At 34.6% G+C, this 21170-nt stretch overlaps 1 protein-coding gene across 1 annotated transcript; it reads right to left on the bottom strand.

Moving 5' to 3' along the window:
- Positions 1 to 748: 748 nt before the first annotated feature.
- UFM1 (ubiquitin fold modifier 1) lies at positions 749 to 19853 on the bottom strand. Its single transcript, XM_074217232.1, has 6 exons — positions 19673 to 19853; positions 19523 to 19579; positions 11704 to 11761; positions 3201 to 3240; positions 2334 to 2366; positions 749 to 1002 (listed from the first exon to the last, which is right to left on the bottom strand). Coding segments are annotated over exons 1-6 (279 nt in total). The 5' UTR covers positions 19675 to 19853; the 3' UTR covers positions 749 to 913.
- Between the last annotated feature and the right edge of the window lie 1317 nt (positions 19854 to 21170).

A 21170-nucleotide genomic window follows, 5' to 3' on the forward strand; every position in this document is an offset into this window, starting at 1 on the left:
CACAATGGAGTCTTTACTTTTTTGCTTCTCCACTCCCCCCCCCCCCCCACCATTTTGACCCTTTGGTAATCATTATCATTTCTTCTATATTTTATGGATCATCCTGATGTTACTTCTTACCTCGTGATTTGCTCCTTTCTTTCTTTCCTACCACTTCAATTTTAATTTGAGTCTCCAATTTACAGTGATCATGGCACTTTCTTGAGCTTTTCATGATTTCAGATCTTCTCAAGAATATTCAATCCCTTTCAGATTTCCATGCAGAATTATCCACATTAAAAGATCATGATTATATGAGAGTTCTTAGACTAAACTAATGAAGGGATGTAATTAGCAACAGAAACATTAAATTTACTTCAAATTTCCCCTACTAACTATACTGGTGTACATGAATATAAATAGACTAGTTAGTGTAAGATGCCATTTCTCATAATTAGAAAGTTTATATTGTTCAGCTGATGGTACTTCTGAGTTAAGTGGAAATCCAAATGAAAAACTGTTATCAATTGAGACCTAGAAAACCCAAATGATGAAAAACAAATATTGACATGTAAATCAGTTTATCTGTTATTCTTATCTTAAATTAAATTAAATATGCATTTTTATTCACCTCTTTCTATGTCTGGTAGTTCTTATTTGTAACCAAGACAAGTGATTTAATCTATGGTTGATACATGATTTGAAATTCAAGAAATTTTAAAACTTAATCGAAAATCCTTTCATAAATGTAGTGAGGTAGCAGTGGAGAAATTGGCTTCTTTCTTAAGGCAGCAGTTTTATTCATGGGATATATTTCTTCTTTAATGTAAAGTCCTTACATTAATGGCCTTACAGGAATAGGTACATAAAATTGTTGATAGTTCAAAAACAACATTACAAAATAAATATCAATGTTTATTCAGAAAGATAATGGTCAATTTCCATTCAGCAGAATTGAACAACTCCCAACACGATCTCGAGGAATTATCCGTAGTTCTGAGCCATGTTTTAGGAAAACATTCCCTACATAAAAGGAAAAACAAAGTAATGTATGAATATATGGTAAAGTTTTATGTTCCATATTATATGAGATAAAAACTATTAAGTTAAAATGAAATATTTTATAATAATTAATAAAAGCATCACATTGTAAGTCAAATAAATCATACAAAAAAGTCTCATTTTTATTTTAGTACATTAAAAAACTGATTTGTGTCCAGAAATTTTATCATTTCTTCCCAACAAATACTTGGGAATTTAAAGCAGAAATACCATGGATGAAAAAACTATAGTGAACTCAAAAAGTTAAGCAAAGAAAAAGTAAATCACGACTTTTTTATGTATGACAGCAAAAACCAAACTGGAGAGTAGGAAAAGAACTAAACCTAAATGGTTAGAAATATGGAAAGACTTTAGAATTTCTGCAATTATGGAATGAATGCCTTTGGAAATATTTTTATTAATCCCATATGTTATATACCATTGAATCCTTAATGTCATTATAACAGGTAGCATACATTATAGCTGTTATAAATATTAATACAAATAAACTATTTTTAGTTTAAAATTTGAAATGAATTGATTTCTACTTATAACTTAAAAGAGCTATATAATAGGAAAAATCAGATTTAGATCATTCAATTTTATAAAAAAATGATTGATTTTAATAACATCATTTACTTAAAATTGAAAGCAGTTGCTAAATGAATAATAATTAAAAATTACAAATTGTACTGTTTGAATCATAAAATTTTGTTTTATTCACCTAGTAAGAGTCATTTAAATTAAGGACAGTATCTAACTTAAAGAAGCCAAACATTTCATTTATGTTATGCTAATTATTTTTAAATGACTGTTGCCAAAGACAGACTATGAAACATCAGATGTGTTAAATTACAACAAATACAATAGCTAGATTTTTTTTAATGTGCAATTACCAAAGTTACCTACTCAACTTATTATATTTCTTTATAAATTAAAAGCATGTGACAATTTTTATAGATTTAAATCTTTCTATTGCTGGATATATGAATATACACACATAACTCTGATCATGTCCCTGCTATGAAAAGTGACATTTTGTTGCACTCCTAGATGATAATAATCTGAACAAGAATTTTATTTGGTGTAGAATTTCATGCTTTAGTTATGTTTTCTTTCTGTTCTTTAAAATATGTAGGGGGAATTAAAAGGATAAATTCTCTATATGTAATAATGGTTATAATGAATTAATAGAGATGAAAAGAGTGTCATAAAAAGAATTAATGATTACAAAAGTTGTCAAAATACTTATCTGATATCAACAAAAAGTAAAGTTACTAAGCATTTTTCCAGTAGAATTTTTAGAGACTTACCGGCTGTTTGTGCAGGATTTATTCCTATTCCATCTATAAAAGTTTTAAAAATCAGATTAGACCAAGTTTCTAAGTATCTACAATAGATTTACTGCTAAAACAGCTTCACTAGATATATAAAGATGAAACAAAAATAAAATATTAAAACAAATGTTCACTTTTCAAGTAATTTTAATTATGACTATATATTTATAGCCATTGCTTCAGTCAATTATAGAAATCATTATGTTAAGTAACAGAAATTCTAAACTTATATCTTGCAATATACAGTAACAAATCATACATAACAATTTTGTTCCGAGAAGCCAAAAGTACTTCTGATAATTTAAGTATCATTTCAATATTCCTCTTAGGAACAGAATCTTAAGGATAGAAAAGATTTTAAAGTCTTCAATTCCTTGAATTACAAGAATAGTCAAGTCTTTCAGAATATCTCCAAAATAGATTTCACTCTTTAATACAAAGAGTATTTCAAGTGCTACTAGAAATTCTTTCTAAAATCTAACATAAATTCTTTTAAAGGCAGGTCAAACTTTTTCTCTCACCACAGTACTCAGTGGAAATTAAACTAGTCACTACTCCTTAATATTTTCCATGGTATTCTGAAAACTGTTTAAACACTCCCTTCAGCCTTCTCTACTAATACATTTTTGGGTAGCTTTTGCTCATAGAGCTATAAAGGACAAAGTGACAGAAGGAGAGTAACCTTCTGATATAATTCATGATAAAGTTTCAATTATGAAAGAAACATAAATGCTTTCAGAGATTAGAATATATGTTTTAAGTCAATTTAAATGAATTTTGTCTCTTTTCCTACAGATTCATTGCCACTGCTATGTGATTTTTTTTTTTTAAAAGAACTCTTACCATTAGTAATTATAGCACTTGTTGCTGCAGGAACTTTGAACTAAAGTAGAGAAATGACAAAAATTATTTTTACAAACTTAAATCACCTTAAAATCTAATTATGATGATGCAAATCAGAACTTCAGAACTTAAGATTAAAATGCTTTAAATTGCAAATGAAAGACTTTTCACTTTCTCTATTAATCTTGTTATGTAACTGACATTTGAAAGTCTTAGTTTTCTTCAAATTTTTTTTTTCATTTTCCTTAATAGTATTTTTTCCCAATTACATGTAAAGAGTTTTCAGCATTCATTTTTTTTTTTTTTTGCAAGGCAATGGGGTTAAGTGGCTTGCCCAAGGCTACACAGCTAGGTAATTATTAAGTGTCTGAGGCTGGATTTGAACTCAGGTACTCCTGACCCCAGTGCCGTTGCTCTCTCCACTGTGCCATCTAGCCGACCCCAGCATTCATTTTTATAAGATTGTGAGTTGTAAATTTTTCTTTCACCTTTCTGTCCCACAAGCAATTTGATATATATACATATATATACATATATATATGTACAATCATGTCTCCATATTAGTCATTCTGTGAAAGAAAAATCAGAAAAGGGAAAAACCATGAGAGAAAAACAAAAAAAAAAAATGAAAATTGTATATTTCCATCTTCATTCGATTCCCTAGCTCTTTCTCTGGATGTTTTCCATCATAAGTCTTTTGGGAATTGTCTTGGACCATTTTATTGCTGAGAATAGCTAAGTCTATTTTAGCTGATCATTACACAATGTTGCTGTCACTATGTTCTCTTGGAACACTGGCTATAAAAAATCGTTTCATAGCTTTGTTTTTCTAATCTTGGCTGCATTGATGTTGTTTGTACAATCTCTTAATTTAATGTAATCAAAATTATCCATTTTGTATTTCATAATATTCTCTAATTCATATTATCATAAATTCCTTCCCTCTCCACAGAACTGACAGTAAGATATTCTTTACTCTAGAATTTGCTTATGGTATCACATTTTATGTCTAAATCATGAACCCATTTTGCTTTTATCTTGGTATGGGGATGTAGATGTTTGTCCACGTCCAGTTTCTGCTATACTATTTTCAGTTTTCCCAGCGGTTTTTGGCAAAGGGTGAGTTTTTAATCCCAGAAACTGAAGTCTTTGGGTTTATCAAATAATAGATTACTATCAGTCATTTACAACTGTGTCTTGTGTACCTCACCTTTTTCACTGATCCACCACTCTATTTCTTAGCTAGTACCAAAAAAGTTTTGATGATTGCCACTTCATAATATTGTTTTAGATCCTCTATGGCTAGGTAACCTTCCTTTAAATATTTTTACCTATTGATATCTTGATCTTTTGTTTTTTAAGATGAATTTCTCACTTTATAAAATACTTTTTTGGTAATTTGATATGGCATTAAATGAGTAAATTAATTTAGGTAGAATTGCTATTTTTATTATATTTGTTTAGCTTACCCATTAGTAACTGATATTTTTACCAATTTTTTACGGTGACTTTATTTTTGTGAAAAGTGTTTTGTAATTATATAACATATACATATCATATAGCTTCTAAGTTGCCTTGGCAGGAAGATTCCTAGATATTTTGTCTACAGTTATTTTAAAATAGAATTTCTCTTTCTATCACTTGCTGCTAGGCTTTGTTGATAACATATGGAAATGTTGATGATTTACATGGGTTTTTTTTTTAATCTTGTGACAGTGCAAAAGTTTCAAGTAGGTTTTTGACTGATTTTCTAAGATTCCATAAGTATACCATCATGTCATGTGCAAAGAGTGGTAGGTTTGTTTCTTCACTGCTGATTCCAATTCCTTCAATTTTCTCCCCTCCCCGAATTGCTAAAGCTGACATTTCTAGTACAATACTGAACAGCAATAGTGATAAATGAGCCTCCTTGTTTCATGCCTGATCCTACTGGGAAAGGTTTTAACCTATCCCCAATACATATAATGACTGGCTGATGGTTTTAGATGCTGCTTATCATTTTAAGGGAAACTCTACTTATTCCTATACTCTCTAATGTTTTTAACTGAAATGGGTGCTGTATCTTGTCAAAAGACAAGAGATAATCTTATGATTTCTGTTTGTTTGGTTAGTGATATGATCAATTATATTATTTTCCTAATATTGTACCATTCCTGCAAACTTAGTATAAATCTCACCTGGTCACAGCGTATTGTTCCAGTAATAAATTGCTGTAATCTCTTTGCTGATATTTCATTTTTGCATCAATACTCTGCTAGTTCTTTTCATCTTATGGAAGAGTACATCCCATTCAGTTATGATTACTATGTATTTCCCTCCATCCTATTCCCCTCCCCCATTTATACTTTTCTTTCTTCTTTCACCCTGTCCCTCCTCACCAGTGTTTATTTTTTTTCCCTGACTACTGCCTCTCTCACTCTATCTTCCCTTCTATTAGTAATTCCCTTTTTTACTTCTCTACAGGGTAAAATAAATTTCTATACCCAACTGAGTAGGTAGGTTATTCCCTCTTTTAACCAAATCTGAGGGGAGTATCATTTAAATAACACTATTTTTTTTCTTTACTGCAATAAATTTTTTTGCCTCTTCATGTGATGTTATTTACCCCATGCTGCCTCTCCCTTTCCTCTTCTATCATTACAATCCTTTTTTTTTAAGGTTCTTGCAAGGCAATGGGGTTAAGTGGCTTGTCCAAGGACACATAGCTAGGCAATTATTAAGTGTCTGAGGCTGGATTTGAACTCAGCTCCTCCTGACTCCAGGGTCAATGCTGTATCCACTGCACCACCTAGCCACCCCCATTACAATCCTTCTTATCACTCATTTTTTAACATTAACACATCCAAGTCAACTTATACCATACCCTTTGTCTATATGTACTTATTAACTGTCCTAATAAAAATAATTTTGAAGAGTTACAAGTATCACTTTTGTTTGTAGGGACGTAAACAGTTTAATCCTATTATGTTCTTTCTTTCCTCGTTATTTTTTGGTATTTCTTGAGTATTATATTTGAAGACTGAATTTTCTATTCAGTTCTGGTCTTTTCATTAGGGAAGTTTGAAAGGTGTCCCCTTGCTCCCTCTCCATTTTATAAATATCTATCTTTTGTCCCCCCAAAATTATGCTCAATTTTGCTAGGTGATCCTAGGTTAGTTCTTCCTGTCATCTGGATTATCATATTCCAATTACTTAATGTCAAAGCTGCTAAGTCTTGCCTAATCTTGCTTGTGGTTCCTTGGTATTTGAATGTTTCTTTCTAGCTGCCTGCAGTATTCTTTCCTTGAGCTGATAATTCTGGAATTTGGATACAATTTAGAGTTTTTATTTTGGAATCTCTTTTAGGAGGCAATTGTTAATTTTTTTTTTTTAGGTTTTTCCCAAGGCAAATGGGGTTAAGTGGCTTGCCCAAGGCCACACAGCTACATAATTTCTTTCAATGATTATTTTACCCTCTAGTTCTAGGATATGAGGGCAGTTTTCTTTGATAATTTTATTAATGAGGCTGTCCAGGCTCTCTTTTGATCACAGCTTTCAGGCAGTATAACAATTCTTAAATTATCTGTCCTAGATCTGTTTTCCAGAACAGTTGTTTTTCCAAAGAGATATTTTACATTTCCTTCTATTTTTTTAATTCTCTTGATTTTGTTTGATTCTTGATGTCTCAAAGTCATCAGTTTCCAGTTTCTCAATTCTAATTTTTAAGGAATTATTTTCTTCTGTTATCTTTTATACCTTCTTTTCCATTTGGCCAATTCTATTTTTAAGGTCTAATTTTCTTTAACCCATTTTTCTCCTTTCTTTATCAAGATGATTCTTGTATATTCTCGTTCCCTCTCACCTTCTCCACACGCCCAAATTTTTCTTCTATATTTCTTATTTGATTTTTAAAAATGCTATTTGAGCTCTTCCAAGAAGGCTTTTTTTGGGCTTGAGAGTCCCTTTTGAGGCTTCATCTACAGTCATTTTGACATTATTGTCCTTGTTTGAGCTTCTGTGCTGATTTCCCCTGCCACAATCAAAGTTTTCTATGGTCAGGGCTCTTTTCTATTTTTCTTTTTAATAACTGATTTAGTCTATTTTTTGACATTTATAGTTGAGCTCTGCTCCTGAGGCACAGAGACGAGTATCTTAATATTGTTGCAGTGGGGGTTACTGATTACTGGCTTTCTGCACCTGGTCCTCAGGTACTGGTGGTTTGTCCATTTTGCTGAGGTCTGGTCATGCCTTTTGTCCCCAGGTTCAGGAGTTGTCAGTTTTCTTTGAGCACTGGGGAGGCCTCACAGCTCTCCTGCTCTTCTATAGCCTGCTGAGGTCAGGATTGAGGGACCTTGGTTGCTGATCTGTACTGTAGCTAAGAGTCTCCAGCTGGCTTGCCTAGATACCACCTGTACTGGGAAATGCTCTCCTTTCAAGGGCAACAGGCTTCTCCTGAAATCCTTTTAAGAAGTTATCGTAAGCTGGAAAATTGGTTTTTTTGTGCGTTCTGTTACTCCAGAATCCATTTAGAGGTTTGATTTAACATTGCTTTAGAGAAAAATTAGGAAAAGCTCAGGCAACTTTCAGGTTCTTTCTGTCATTTCTGAAAGTTTTAATATTTGCTGATATAAGAGTAACATGTATACATGTAAAAAAAACTATAGCTATGAAGATTTTTGCTTTGTAAATTAAAGTTTAAAATGTGTTAAAGAACAGTATATTATATAAATTATTTTCTAATATTGCACATTTTTCTTTGTTACAACATAACATTTTAAAATCTCAAATTTCAAGCAATAAATACTATATAAAAGGAAAAGTCAAATCTAATATAGATCTAATATATGATTTAAATACTTTTAACTGTTTTTGCAAAATATCTTTTCAAAGTCACATAGAAATTTGCTCAAATACTCAAATGAAATTCAATAGCAATTTGGGGTTTACAAAATCTGAATTATAAAAGAAGCAACAAGTCTCACTTTTTAAAATCATTCATCTTAAGCAAAGGTCATTCAATTTCTTAGACATATCTATGTGGGAAGCTGTTTCTGGTTCTTGACAATGTGTCCTTACAGTGTTTAACAGAAAGCAATCATTGTCTTCTTTTTTCTTTTTTAGGAATGAGAAAGTAAAAGTCAAATTAAAAATAAGAAAACATTATAACTACTTTTGAAAAAATAACTTAATCCTGAATAGATAATATTTTTATGATATCTTCTTCTACTCCTTTCCCTTCTCCACTTTTCAGGTCTTTTCTTTCCTTTCTCCTTCAAGTTTACCTTGATACCAGAATCTTTTCTCTGGCTGACCAAACACTTCTCTTAGTCTTAGTATTTGATTATAAATTTCATAAGATTGAATGTACAGGCACAAAACATCTGGGACTGAGATTTCATAATATCATAAAGACTTCCAAATGATCAGCTATTTGTCCCACTGTGCCAATTCTTCAATTGTCACCTGAAGAAACACTCTCAAGAATAAATGGAATCACAACGGGTATGCGGAGGCACATGAGGAAATAAAAGCTATATATAGTCATATGAAAAATTGCTCTAAATCATAATTTGTACCACCTCATACCTCTCAGACTGGCCAATATGACCAGAAACGACAATGATCAATGTTGGAAGGGATATGGGAAATCTGGGACACTAATGTATTGTTGGTGGAGCTGTGTTGGAGAGCAATTTGGAATTACAACTAAAGGGCAATAAAAATGTGCATACCCTTTGAACCAGCAATACCACTCCTGGGTCTATGCCCTGAAGAGATAATGAAAAAATGGGTAAAAACATCACTTGTACAAAAATATTTATAGCAGCCCTGTTTGTGGTGGCAAAGAATTGGAAATTGAGTGAATGTCCATCAATTGAGGAATGGCTGAACAGTGGTATATGTATGTCATAGAACACTATTGTTCCATTAGAAACCAGGAGGGATGGGAATTCAGGGAAGCCTGGAGGGATTTCCATGAACTGATGCTGAGCGAGATGAGCAGAACCACAAGCCACTGTATACCATAACAGCAACATGGGGTTGATGGTCAACCTTAATGGACTTGCTATTAAGTACAACAATCAGGGATAATTTTGGGGTATCTGTAATGGAGAATACCATCTGTATCCAGAGAAAGAACTGTGGAGTTTGAAAAAAGACCAAAGACTACTACCTTTAATTTTAAAAAAAAGTTATCTTATTATGCAATCTTGCTGTCTCTTATATTTAATTTTTTTTCTTAAGGACATGATTTTTCTCTCAACACATTCAATTTAGATCATTGTATAGCATGGAAACAATGTAAAGACCAACAGACTTCCTTTTGTGGGGAGTGAGGGGAGGGAAGTGAGATTTGGGGAAAAATTGTCAATTTCAACAATAAATAAATTTATTTTGATCATTAAAAAAAGAATAAATGGAATCGGCAGAAACACATATGAGGATGAAATTATTTTCTAATTTATACTGTACCATGGAACAATAGGAGCAATATGCTTTTTGTGCCAATCTCCATCAATACTCTCTATAATACTGTGATGTGTCCAAACCACCTCTTCCTGAATCATCACCTCTATTTTAATAAGCTCTATTCCTCCCAGGGTCCATTATCACAAAATCTGTCTATATTATAGCTCACCCACTTGATCCATGCATTTAATAAAATATTTATTCAAATGTGCTAAAGATGCCACATTGCTTATAATTCACTCTACTGGTAACCAATTTGTCCCGCATCCGTGACTCACACCACCATGAAGGCTATGCATATGATTTGCTTTCTGTAGTTACTAGTTGCTTTCTCTATCAACATTTCTCTATCACCTGTTTTCTGAAGTCAGACAATCTATATACACCTCCATATTTTCATCTTTGTCAGTCTCAGGTCACTAAACTTACATCCTCCATCTCACTGAAGCAGCACACAATAACATTGCTATATATCAGATTTCAATGTCTGGTGGAATTAAGTTATCGCCAACAACTGGAAATGTGAGGTTCTGCCTAGAATTTAAATGCACTTCATACAAGCCATTCTCCAAGGGCATCCCATTTACTCTGATGTTGTTTACCTTCAAAAGCAGTCTCTACCATTTGGTCTCATATGTTAGTGTTTTTAATTTTCTAGTATCTAACAGTCTATATTCCATGTTTAATTTGTTGATGAAATTAATTTTATCAGGTTTTATTGCTGTTTGTCAATTAGTGAAAGAATTTCACATATATAACAATATATTCTACTACAGATAGATGAGGCACATTTATATGTATATATTATATATATATACACACACACACACACACACACATATGTATGTACATAAATAACATGGGTTATATGTTTTACCTAATTATCTCATTTACAACAACTCTGTGAGGAATGTGCTATTATTATCTTATTTTACAGATGAGGAAACTAAAATTCAGTTTCCAGGGTCACATATCTATGAAGTGTTTGATGCAGGATAAAATTCAGGTCTTCTTGACTCTAAGTCCAGCTATCCACTACACCACCTAGTTGTATCTTTTAGAGAGACAATAGTCCCAATACATCCAAAATGTAAATATTCTATAAGCTAAACATGGCAGTATGATAAAACTACCAATCATTTCAAACTGAAGAAAATGTAAAGGGCATATTGTATAAAACAATCTAACTAGCATTTACTAAGCACCAATTATGCACAAGGCACTATGCTAGGTGTTAAGGATAAAAGGATAAACTTAAAAATCTCTGTCCTCAAGGAATTAAATTATAGTATTTTTTTTATTAAAAGGATGAAAACAATAAATGTCCTTTTACTCCAAATTAAATTTGTCATTAACAAGCAAATATGTTTACTATTATTTGAAAGCACATTGGGGTAGCTAGGAGATGCAGTGAATGGAGAACTGGTCCTGGAGTCAGGTCATCCTGAGTTCAAATCTGGCCTCAGACACTTGACACTTACTAGCTTTTGAGATTGGAAACGTCACTTAACCCACTGCTTCACAAAAAAATGTTAGCACTAGTTAATATTCTCAAGTACAAAATTATCATTTAAAATAAATTATAGTACTTAGATTTCTATTGTTAAAATTAATAAATTTAATAAATATAGTAAGACTATTTCTTCATTAGGTAAGAAAATGAATATATTATCAAAACTTCTCTAAAAGAATATTAACAAGTGTTAATTTTTTGGTCAAGATATCATATAGTCAAAAGATATATATATATATATATATAAATTAAAAAAAAATACATAATTAAAATGACCTCTTTTCCAATCTCTAGCTATGTTGTCTTTAATAATAATTGTCTTTGATTATCCCAGAATTTTGGAGCTGAAAGGAATTTTAAAGACTGCCATATAACAAAGGAGGAAACATTTAAGAGTTTAAATGACTTGCTTATAGGCACAGCAGGGGCTAGAACCCATAGATCTTTATTTTCTAATCTAGTGCTCTTTCCCTTACTCTAACTTAATTCATAAATTGAAGACAATAACCTAATGCTTACTAATAATAATTTTATACTTACTTCTTCTGCAGCAAATTTTAAGACTGCTGTGAAAGGAGTATTTTCAGGAACACTGAGTCTGCAAGGAAAAAGCAAAAGATTAGGAAAAATGCACAGATCACTTTAGCTGTTACAGTATATTCAGATAAATTGTCAGGGAGCTCTCTTGAATGATGACTCTCAATAGTCCAACTTGTCCTCAAAATTATTTCACTTTATTTTTTTAAAATTTTATTTATTTAAGGCAATGGGGTTAAGTGACTTGCACAAGAACACACTTTAGGCAATTTAATAGTGGCTGAAGCCGGAATTGAACTCAAGTCCTCCTGACTCTAAGGTTGGTATTCTATCCACTGTAACAACTAGCTGCCCCTATTCTTTCACTCTGAATGAATAAATAAATGAATGAATGAATGAATAAATAAATAAATGAAATTCAACCTGCCTTATTGAGAAGTCAGGACAGTGGTCACTGTCTATTAAGGATCCTCACTTCTCTACTGTTGCAGAACATAAACCTAATCAAAAAAACAGCAAGGGGAAGGTTAAACAATGCTAGAGCATTTGTGAAAAAATAAATCCAATGAATCGATCTTTTCTAATGTTGCAATTTTTGCAACTTTTCTGATTCTACCAACTTTATTTTGTGTCAGTTTACAGAAATATTCCAAAGTTTATCTAAATTCATTATTTTGAAAATTATTTATAGCACTATTTTAAAAAAGTACGTTCTAATGTAATTGGTCATTTCTATTTATGATTGTACAATTTTATTTGTTAACTCTGGTTTTCCAAAATTCAAAGTTTTCACATGATAAAGCTGAGGCTTTTAACATAAATTCTCATCTCTGGTCAAAGAGCATTTCCATGACTTTCTTAGCATATTTCCAAAATACTCTCTAGAATGGACCAATTCACAGTTCCATCAACAGTCACTGATGGTTTTTAATCAGGTAAGTTACGTGGCCAATTTCTAAGACTTGTTCCCAGCTAGGTGACAGACTAGATAGGGCAGAGACTATTAGAAGGAAACCAATTAGGAAGCTTAAAAAATAACTTAGGTTAAGGGGCAGCAGATTTTTTTTTTTACCAAGAGTCAAATAGTAAATATTTTAGACTATAGGCCAAGGGGTAAAAATCAGAGAAAATACTTTGGAAATTATCAGAAAGCAAACACATCTCCCCAATCTTTTCTTGATGAACGAGAACAACAACAATAAAGCATAATTTAAGAAGATTGGGGGGGGGATGGATTTCTTTTTGAAGGGATAAAATTGTGCTAAATTCAGACCCAAAGTTAATATGCCCTGTTATCAAAATCAAATGCAAATGCTCATCTATTAAGAATTAACTATATTAAAATTTTATATATTATCTTTGAAAATATCTTTCTACACAATACTTCCCTACAACTACTGTCAAGTCCACAATTACATTAAAATCATGTAATTACATTAAAATCATGTTCAATTAAAATCATTAAACATTTACATTCTATAGAAGTCATTTAAAGAACTCTATTAGAGTCTTCTCTTGATATATGCCTTTTAGCATGTTATTACACTGTAGATCAATTACTTTCAACTGAAAATAAGGTGGAAGATCCTCAGTTGCACAGTTAAATATATGGAAATTTCTTTTGCACTTGCACCAAGATCTGAAAAATTCTCCTGGAACTGTAGTCTAAGTTAAAAAAAATCCTCTGCAAATTTATAATGGGAATAGAGATGTTCCTTCTTTATTTTAAGTTTCAACAGCAAATGAAGCATATAAAATAGGCTGATATTACTCGGGTTTCAAATAATGCTAATTTTTGTTTGGCTTTACTGCAGGATAAGTTTCACAAATAAATGCTATTTTGTCTTCTAATTTTAGGTTAATTCATTAAGAAACATTATTAAATCCTTGGCAAGTTAATTTCCAAAGCTATTAAAAATTTGCTAACAGTGGTTGAAGGTAGTTATCTTCAGAAAAATTTCAATCAATCTTGAACTGAAAATATTATAATAAAGTTTCTTCCTTCTTGTTTCAATGTGATGAGTATGTACTGCTAAGAGAAAAATAAAATGTCACAATACAGTGATATATGTGGCACTCAAAATGCTATGGAGTGCTATTATAACTGTGTCACTTAAATTTGTAGTGCACAGAGGAGCAGTGAAAATCAAGAGAACTATATATGGGCTCTGTTGTGGAGAGAATTAAGGAATTAAGTGAACTACACTGACTCAACCTTATGATTCAATTCTGGAGCTAGCTTATTTCTGTTCGATTATGGTTCTAGTTCAACTTCTGTCCTACAAAAACTTCATTCAATTATGGGAATTGTTAGACAGTTTTATTGCACTGCTTGATCCTACTCCTGGATGGCTAGGAAGCTGGACCACTTCTACCTATTGCTTAGTGAACTTTAAGTAAGGTCCTAGGGCAGCTAGGTGGTACAGTGGATAGAGCATAGGCTTTGGAATCAGAGGACAGGAGTTTGAATCTGGTCTCAGATACCTGACTCGTACCAGTTGTGTGACCTTGATTGCCTTGCATTCAGGTCTATCTCCACTCTTCCTGATTTACATCTGACCATTGGACCCAGATGGCTCTAGAGGAGAAAGTGAGGCTGGTGACTTAGCACAGCCTCCCCCACTCAAATCCAATTCATGTACCTGTCATGGTATCTTTCCTGATATTGTGGTCTTCTTTGAAAATGAAAGACAAACATTATTATTATTATTATTACTAAGGACCTGGTTATATAGACCAGTAAGCAATCCAGTGAGGCCCAAAGACTGATACAAGGAATTTTCTTATAATTATATATCTCAAACAATCCATAAGTCTTATTTAAAACTGACTTTGTCCTGATCAATCAGTCATTATTTACTCATTGCTTCTTGCCCTCTTGGCTAAGATCAAGTGCAGTTATTATTTACTTATGTGTATGATACAGAATGTGGGGGAGTAGGATATTCCTTTTTTCTGATTTCAGAGATACTTGTTCACTCTCTCCCTCCCATCAAGGCAAAGTCTCAAACTTTCCTCCAATTAGAAATCAGATCACCTAATTTTGTATCCTTGCTTATAATATGGTTGTTTCTTTTAATAAATTATTTTCTTACATAAAAATCTATTTATTCACATTCTTTGTATGAGTTGGGGAGTTCATTGACCTGCTTATTATGCCTAGTATGCTAATAGATCATAAAGCTTGGATTATTTTCTCACTTATTATTAATTATCCACCACACCACTCAACTCTGCCTTTCTAGCATGAAAGCAGCTATAGAAAATATGTAAAAGAATGAACATGGCTGCACTCCAATAAAATTTTATTTAAAAATACCAAAACATTTTTAACTTGTAAGGTCATACAAAAACAGTCAGCAGGTCAAATTTGGCTTTTAAAGTTGGCCAATCCTTGAACTAGGGTAGAGGTCTTGTGAGTGGGAAAAAAGAGTGGAAAGAAAAGTGTAATCAGAGGGCTAAGACAGAGACTTAAAACCACTAAGTTTATGGGAATAGGAGATAGGATTTTGGAGGTGGAAAGATAAAGGAAAAAATAAAAACAAAAGCAAGAAATCCAAGGGAAAAGAAATAATTCAGGAGATTGATCATGACATAAGCTGAAGAAGGGCAGAGACAAATTTAAAAGAACTAACTTGCTCAAATCACTGTTGTCCCAATGAATTAACACTTATAATGGTATTCTCTAAAAATGAGATGTTCTATTATAAAATGCCACTTATATCAAATGAAATTTTTATCTGTGAAACTAATGTTGGTATGTGAAAGGGAGGAGGGATTATTATCAAGGGCTTTGAATATCAAACAAAAGATTTTGCATTGGATCTTGGAGGTAACTGGGTATCAGTGGAGTTTACTAAATGGGAAATAGCAAGGTTATAATTGTCCTTTAACAAGGTCATTTTAGTGGTTGAATGGCAGATGGACTGGAGTAGAGATTTGCAGTAGGTTGACCCACCAGCAGATAAATTCAGTAGTATATGCATAAAGTGATGAGGTCCTTCCCCAAAGCAGTGACTGACAAAAGAGGTAAGGAGGTTTCTTTGAGATGTTGAGGTAAACTTGACAGTACTTATCAACAGACTGGATATGGGTGGGGGTGGGGTGTGAGAGACAGTGAGTTGATAATTCCTAAGTTTCAATTCTGAGATCCTGGGAGCCTACAGTAATAGATAGGTGGTTTGAACATATTTAAGAAGTCTACTTGGAAATCCAGTGTGAGATATCCAAAGGGCACTTGGAGATGCGAGATTGGACTTTGGCAGAGAGGTTGGGGCATGATAAGTAGATTTTAGAATCATCAAAACAGAGCTGAAAATTAAATTTATAGAAGCTAAGATTACTAAGTGAAGTAGTATAGAGGAAAAAAGAAGAGAGCCTAGGACAAAACTCTGAGGGTTACATATTGTTAGTGGTTGTGAACTGGAGGAGACAACAAAGGAAACTGAGAAAGAATGGTCAGAAACAGAAAACAACCAGGAGAGACTGCTGTCTTGAACCCCTCCAGAAGAGGCATCAAGAAGAGGGTGATTAACAAAGTCAAAGGCTGCAGATTTCAGAGAATGAAGATACAGAAAATGTGACTGGATTTGGCATTTAAGTAACTTTGGTATGATAAGGTTGGAAGCAAGTAACTTTGGAATGATAAGGTTGGAAGCAAGACTGCTAGTGGTTAAAAAGAGTGAAAGAAGAGAAAGGTGGAGGCTCCTATTGTAGAAGGGCCAATTGGAAATTGAGGGCACGCTCATCAATTGGAGAATGGCTGAACAAAGATATGGTATATGGTTGTGATGAAATACTATTCTGCCCAAAGAAATGAGAAGGGATATGGTCGGAAAAGCCTGGGAAGAACTATATAAATTGATGCATTGTGAAGTGAGCAGGAAAAGATCTTTGTACACACTATTGTGTGTACTATTGTGATGATCAATTGAGAAAGGTTTTATTATTCTAATCAATATAATGATCCAAGACAATTTTGAAGGACTCATGAAGAAAATTATTATCCATCCCCAGAGAGACTATCCACCTTTGAGTGCAGATTGAAACATATTTTTTTCAATTTTTCTTGTTTTCTAATGTGGCTAAGATGGAAATAAGTTGTATACGATATATGTTAAAAAAATAAAAGAATGAGATATTGAGTGGGAATGACAGAAGGGACAACTAGGGGAGTCAGGAAGGAACAGAATCACCTAAGCAGATAGAGGGGGTTATCCTTTGTAGTAAGGATTAAGATCATCTTAACATCTGAGCCAGGCTAAAAGGTAATTTTAGAAAACATGAGTGATAGGAGAGGAGGAAGACGGAGCAAAAGATAATAAATAAAATAATTTTACAAATAAGTTTATAGTCTAAACCAACATTACTTCTGGCCTTAAAAGATAAAGGCATCTCATTTTTTTAGTATAAAAATTTCAACCTAACTTATATAGAAAAAATATTATCTGACAAGTAAACAAAAAACATACAAAAGCCTTGAGGCTCTTAGTAAGAATAGAATAAAGTACAAATAATGTCACTAAAACCAATTTCTTTGTTTTATTTGATAGTGAATAACTATATTCCTATCTTCTGCCAGGCAGCTCAAAAATGTAAATAGAACAGATGAAAATTGGAATCACAGAATTCCACCTCTACTGATAATTGACAACACCACTTTTCAAATCTGACAAAACATATGTTTTATGCAATCAGTAGTACCATTAAGATATTTTTAGTAAAACATAATATAACAAATGGATGTTTTCAGGAAGTCACATTTTAGAACCCTACAATATACTCATAATCAATTCTATATAATAAGAATCTAAGTAAAACTTCAAGGGTTTCCTGTATATCTCTATAGTTCAATCTGATATTTGTTAAATAGCTGCCTACTATTAAGCTAGGATCTGGATTAAGTGTTTTTTGCTATGAAACAATATTGTGTGGCCCAAAACAAAATATCTTAGGAGAATGAGGTCTGGCTGAAAATGAAATCCTTTGCTTTCCTTTAGGGAAGAGGATCTTTAAGTTCAACAAATATTTATTAAACACCTATCTAAACATATAGTAGAAACTATAGCAGGTGATAGAAATAGAAAGATTAAAAAAAAATTGTACAACCCCTCATCTCAGAGAGCCTGTAGTATAATGGAGAACAAATATTGTATGCAGAACAAATATGTATAAAACAACCAACATTTGACGGGAACAAAAGAGAGCTAAGCAAAGTGTTATGAGAAACTTAAAGAATTAAGAAAGTTCTTACTTTCATTTGGATTCTTAAGTGAAAATTTCACGGAGAATTGTCATTTTGACCTTGACATAAAGGAATGACTTTTACAGATGAAGATTGGCAGGGATGGGAAATGGAATAAGATAGAACAAGAAAAATAGGTGGAAAGTTGGCTGATTCCTCTGGAATGTGGGTTAAGTTAAAGGCAGTAGCAGGAAGTAGAGTAGATAGGTAGGATAGACCAGGTAGCCCAGAGATGCTTCTGAAAGTTTTGGTTGGGGGGGGGGGGGATTGCTTTATTTCAATGGTCAACTGGGAACCTGAATGACAAGACCCTAGTAGTTTAATGTGAAGATTACTCAGGCAGCAATATAGAAGGGGGAAACCAATTCAATTTAGTCAGCATTATTAAGTATTTACTATATGAATGGCACTGTGACAAGTGCTTAGCATATATACATACATACATGTACACACATATATACAGACACACGCACATAATGTATTACATATATATCATGGAAGCAAGGAGACCAATTAGATGAGTTTTCTTTAACAGTCCAGATAAGAAATAATGGACTACCCCGAGAGGCACTGTATCAATGGAAAGGAGAATCAAGATCTCTGAGGTAGTAGAAATAAAGTTTGACACCCAATTAACTTTTGTAAAGTAAAATGTAAAAGAGTCAAAGTTATATAAGGCTAAGGATTAAAGCCCTGAAAGACTGGGATGGTACTGGTGTGGGGAAAATGTAAGCTTCCCAACCAATGGGAGCCTAGACAGTGGACTAGTGTAAATATAGAGGAGATATATCAGCCTCACTTTAATCCAGTTCACTTTATAAGCCAAGACATCACCTTTCTGATATCATTGATCCTTTTCAAGAATAAGGGACTAACACCAATCTTTGTATATGCAGAATTTAACATATGGCTCAGGGCTGTGATTTCAGTGATACTAGGCATTCTAAATTGTAGATGAGCAACTTCTTAGTCTGAGAGACCAGGAGACTTGTCTGTGGCTACATAGCTATTATGTTTCAGTCTTAGCAAAAAAAAAATGATTCTCTAAAGAACAGTCCGAAATCTATCTTTACATCTACATTTACTATCGCCGAGGATGTTACTTGGAAGGAAGTAACTTAATATCTTCTTAGCATCAATGAAAAAGGTGCTGGTTCTCTGATTCGTTTTTTTTCCTTTTTTTTTTTTTTTTTTGCAAGGCAATGGGGCTAAGTGGCTTGCCCAAAGCCACACAGCCAGGTCATTATTAAGTGTCTGAGGCCGGATTTGAACCCAGGTCCTCCTGACTCCACCGCACCCCCCAAAGTCTTAAGTCTTAAGGGGGGCACGTTTATGGCATCTCACTCCACAGTCCTAATAGGTGCTTAATAAAAACTTACTGACAACCCCGAATGGGGTTGATTTTTCTTCCCCGGCCCACGGGGGAGCCGGACTAGTTACACTCCGAGCAGGCCCCTGCGAGGCCCAAGGCTACGATACCCCCAACATCTGGCTACACCGAGGCGGAGGAGGGAGCACCCCCGCCTCCGACACGGCTCGGGGCCGGAGAGGGCCCAGTCCAGCAGGGAGGTCACTCACACTTTGTAGGGCAGCCGCGGGTCCGAGGTCAGAGTGATCTTAAAGGAAACTTTCGACCTGCAAGGAGAGCAGATGGCGAGTTAAGAGGAAGGCTGCCCGGACAACAGTTCCAGGAGTCGGGGGTGGGGGGCAAGTCGTCACGACACTTACATGGTGAGGCCGTGGCTGGCTTTAAGGGGATCTCCGCCCGGTGCTCGGATCTCTCAGCCCGCCCCAGTCTTCAGCCTCAATGAGGGTCCACGTCTTCCTCTGCTGTCACTCGAGGACCTTTGCTTCCGGAGGCTGGCCACAGTAATGCCTGTGACAAGCGGCTCCAAAATATCCGGCTTCTCCAAGTTACCCCGAGGCAACAGCCACTCGAATAACCCCATAATTGTGCAATCCGCATCCTGGTTGGATCGGGATAAAAATAATCCACAAATGAACGAAGTCGCGGCTGGTTTTGGTCAGGCAGCGCCTGAGGAGGCTGCAAGAGCTCGGCCGCAGAGAGGCGGGGTCCCCAGTTGGCGCCTCCCAAGGCGGAAGATGCAGAGACGGGGAAGGAAGCTTTCCTACCAGAAAGGAGGAAATCCCATAGTTCCTTGAGACTCACGCACCGTTATAGGCTGATGGCAAGTCAATCAAGTCCTCTGACCCTCCCCCGGACCAATGGTGTCGCCTCCCTTCCGGAAGCACCAGGCCTGCTTGCTTTCCCGGCACCTGAGGCGCCCAGGGCCCCTAGAGAGCTGCCTGGATTGTCACCCTCCATCCGAGAGAGCTTGAGAGACGCCTCGTCCCGGGGCAGCCCGGGCCCGCTTGCGCTTTGGCGGTTGATTTTCCCAGGAGCTGGAATGTCATTTTGTCAGATGATTTCCAGAGTCTTCTTAAGACGATTTAAACGGAAGCGATTCCGTTCCCTGGCGTCAGACAGCAGGGGCCGGGCAGCCTCATGCCTCTTGGAGCCTCACAAACACTAGCCTAGGATGCACGTGTGCGTCCTTGGATACTGCCAAAGCGGCGCATTTAGCCACAGGTTTCATCATTCCTCCTCTTGCTGTAACCAATGGCCCTGCGGATGGACGGCTTGGTGGCGGAGAAGCTCTGTTTCCTCCGTGTTCCTTGTTAGGCCAATATTAGCAGAGCATTGACTCAGACTCTGCTGAATTTCAGCCTCAGAGGCTGAAAGCAAGATCTCCGTCACATTTTTGTATGGAATAATTTTAGACATCCGGAGCAAAGAAAACTTGAATTTGAGAGGCAACAATTTACCAAAGATAAAAAAGGTATATGGCTAGGCTAGGGTGTGTGAGAAGAAGCTAAGAACATCAAAAAGCATGATGGTGATGATTGTCCTCAAAGAAGACCATGACATCAGGGCAGGTGATGCCATGACAAGCACAAGGATTGGATTTCAGTGAGGGAACGCATAAAACCTGATTGGAAGACAAGGAATAGAGTTGTGGCATTATAAGCTAAAGAAAATGTAGCTCCCTATAGACTAATCTAGATATATATTTCCCTTGGCAGGTAGGGTAGAGTTGGGTAAGAAAGTAGGGAAGGCAGGCAAGGAGGGAAGGCTTGAGTAGGGGTAGTAAAGCATATTTAAATTGCAAAACATTGAGATTTTTAGGTAAAAATAAATAATAAAATTAGGTAAAAAAAATAATAA

This window comes from Macrotis lagotis, chromosome 1 (genome assembly GCF_037893015.1).
Source record: "Macrotis lagotis isolate mMagLag1 chromosome 1, bilby.v1.9.chrom.fasta, whole genome shotgun sequence".
Classification (NCBI taxonomy): Eukaryota; Metazoa; Chordata; class Mammalia; order Peramelemorphia; family Peramelidae; genus Macrotis; species Macrotis lagotis.

Bases quoted from the DNA above. Each gene is read 5' to 3' on its own strand.
- UFM1 (XM_074217232.1), bottom strand. The intron at 11,762-19,522 runs GTGAGTGACCTC...TTTTCCTTGCAG, and splicing joins CCGCGGCTGCCCTACAAAGT to ACTCAGTGTTCCTGAAAATA. The intron at 3,241-11,703 runs GTAAGTATAAAA...TCTCTACTTTAG, and splicing joins TAAAATTTGCTGCAGAAGAA to TTCAAAGTTCCTGCAGCAAC.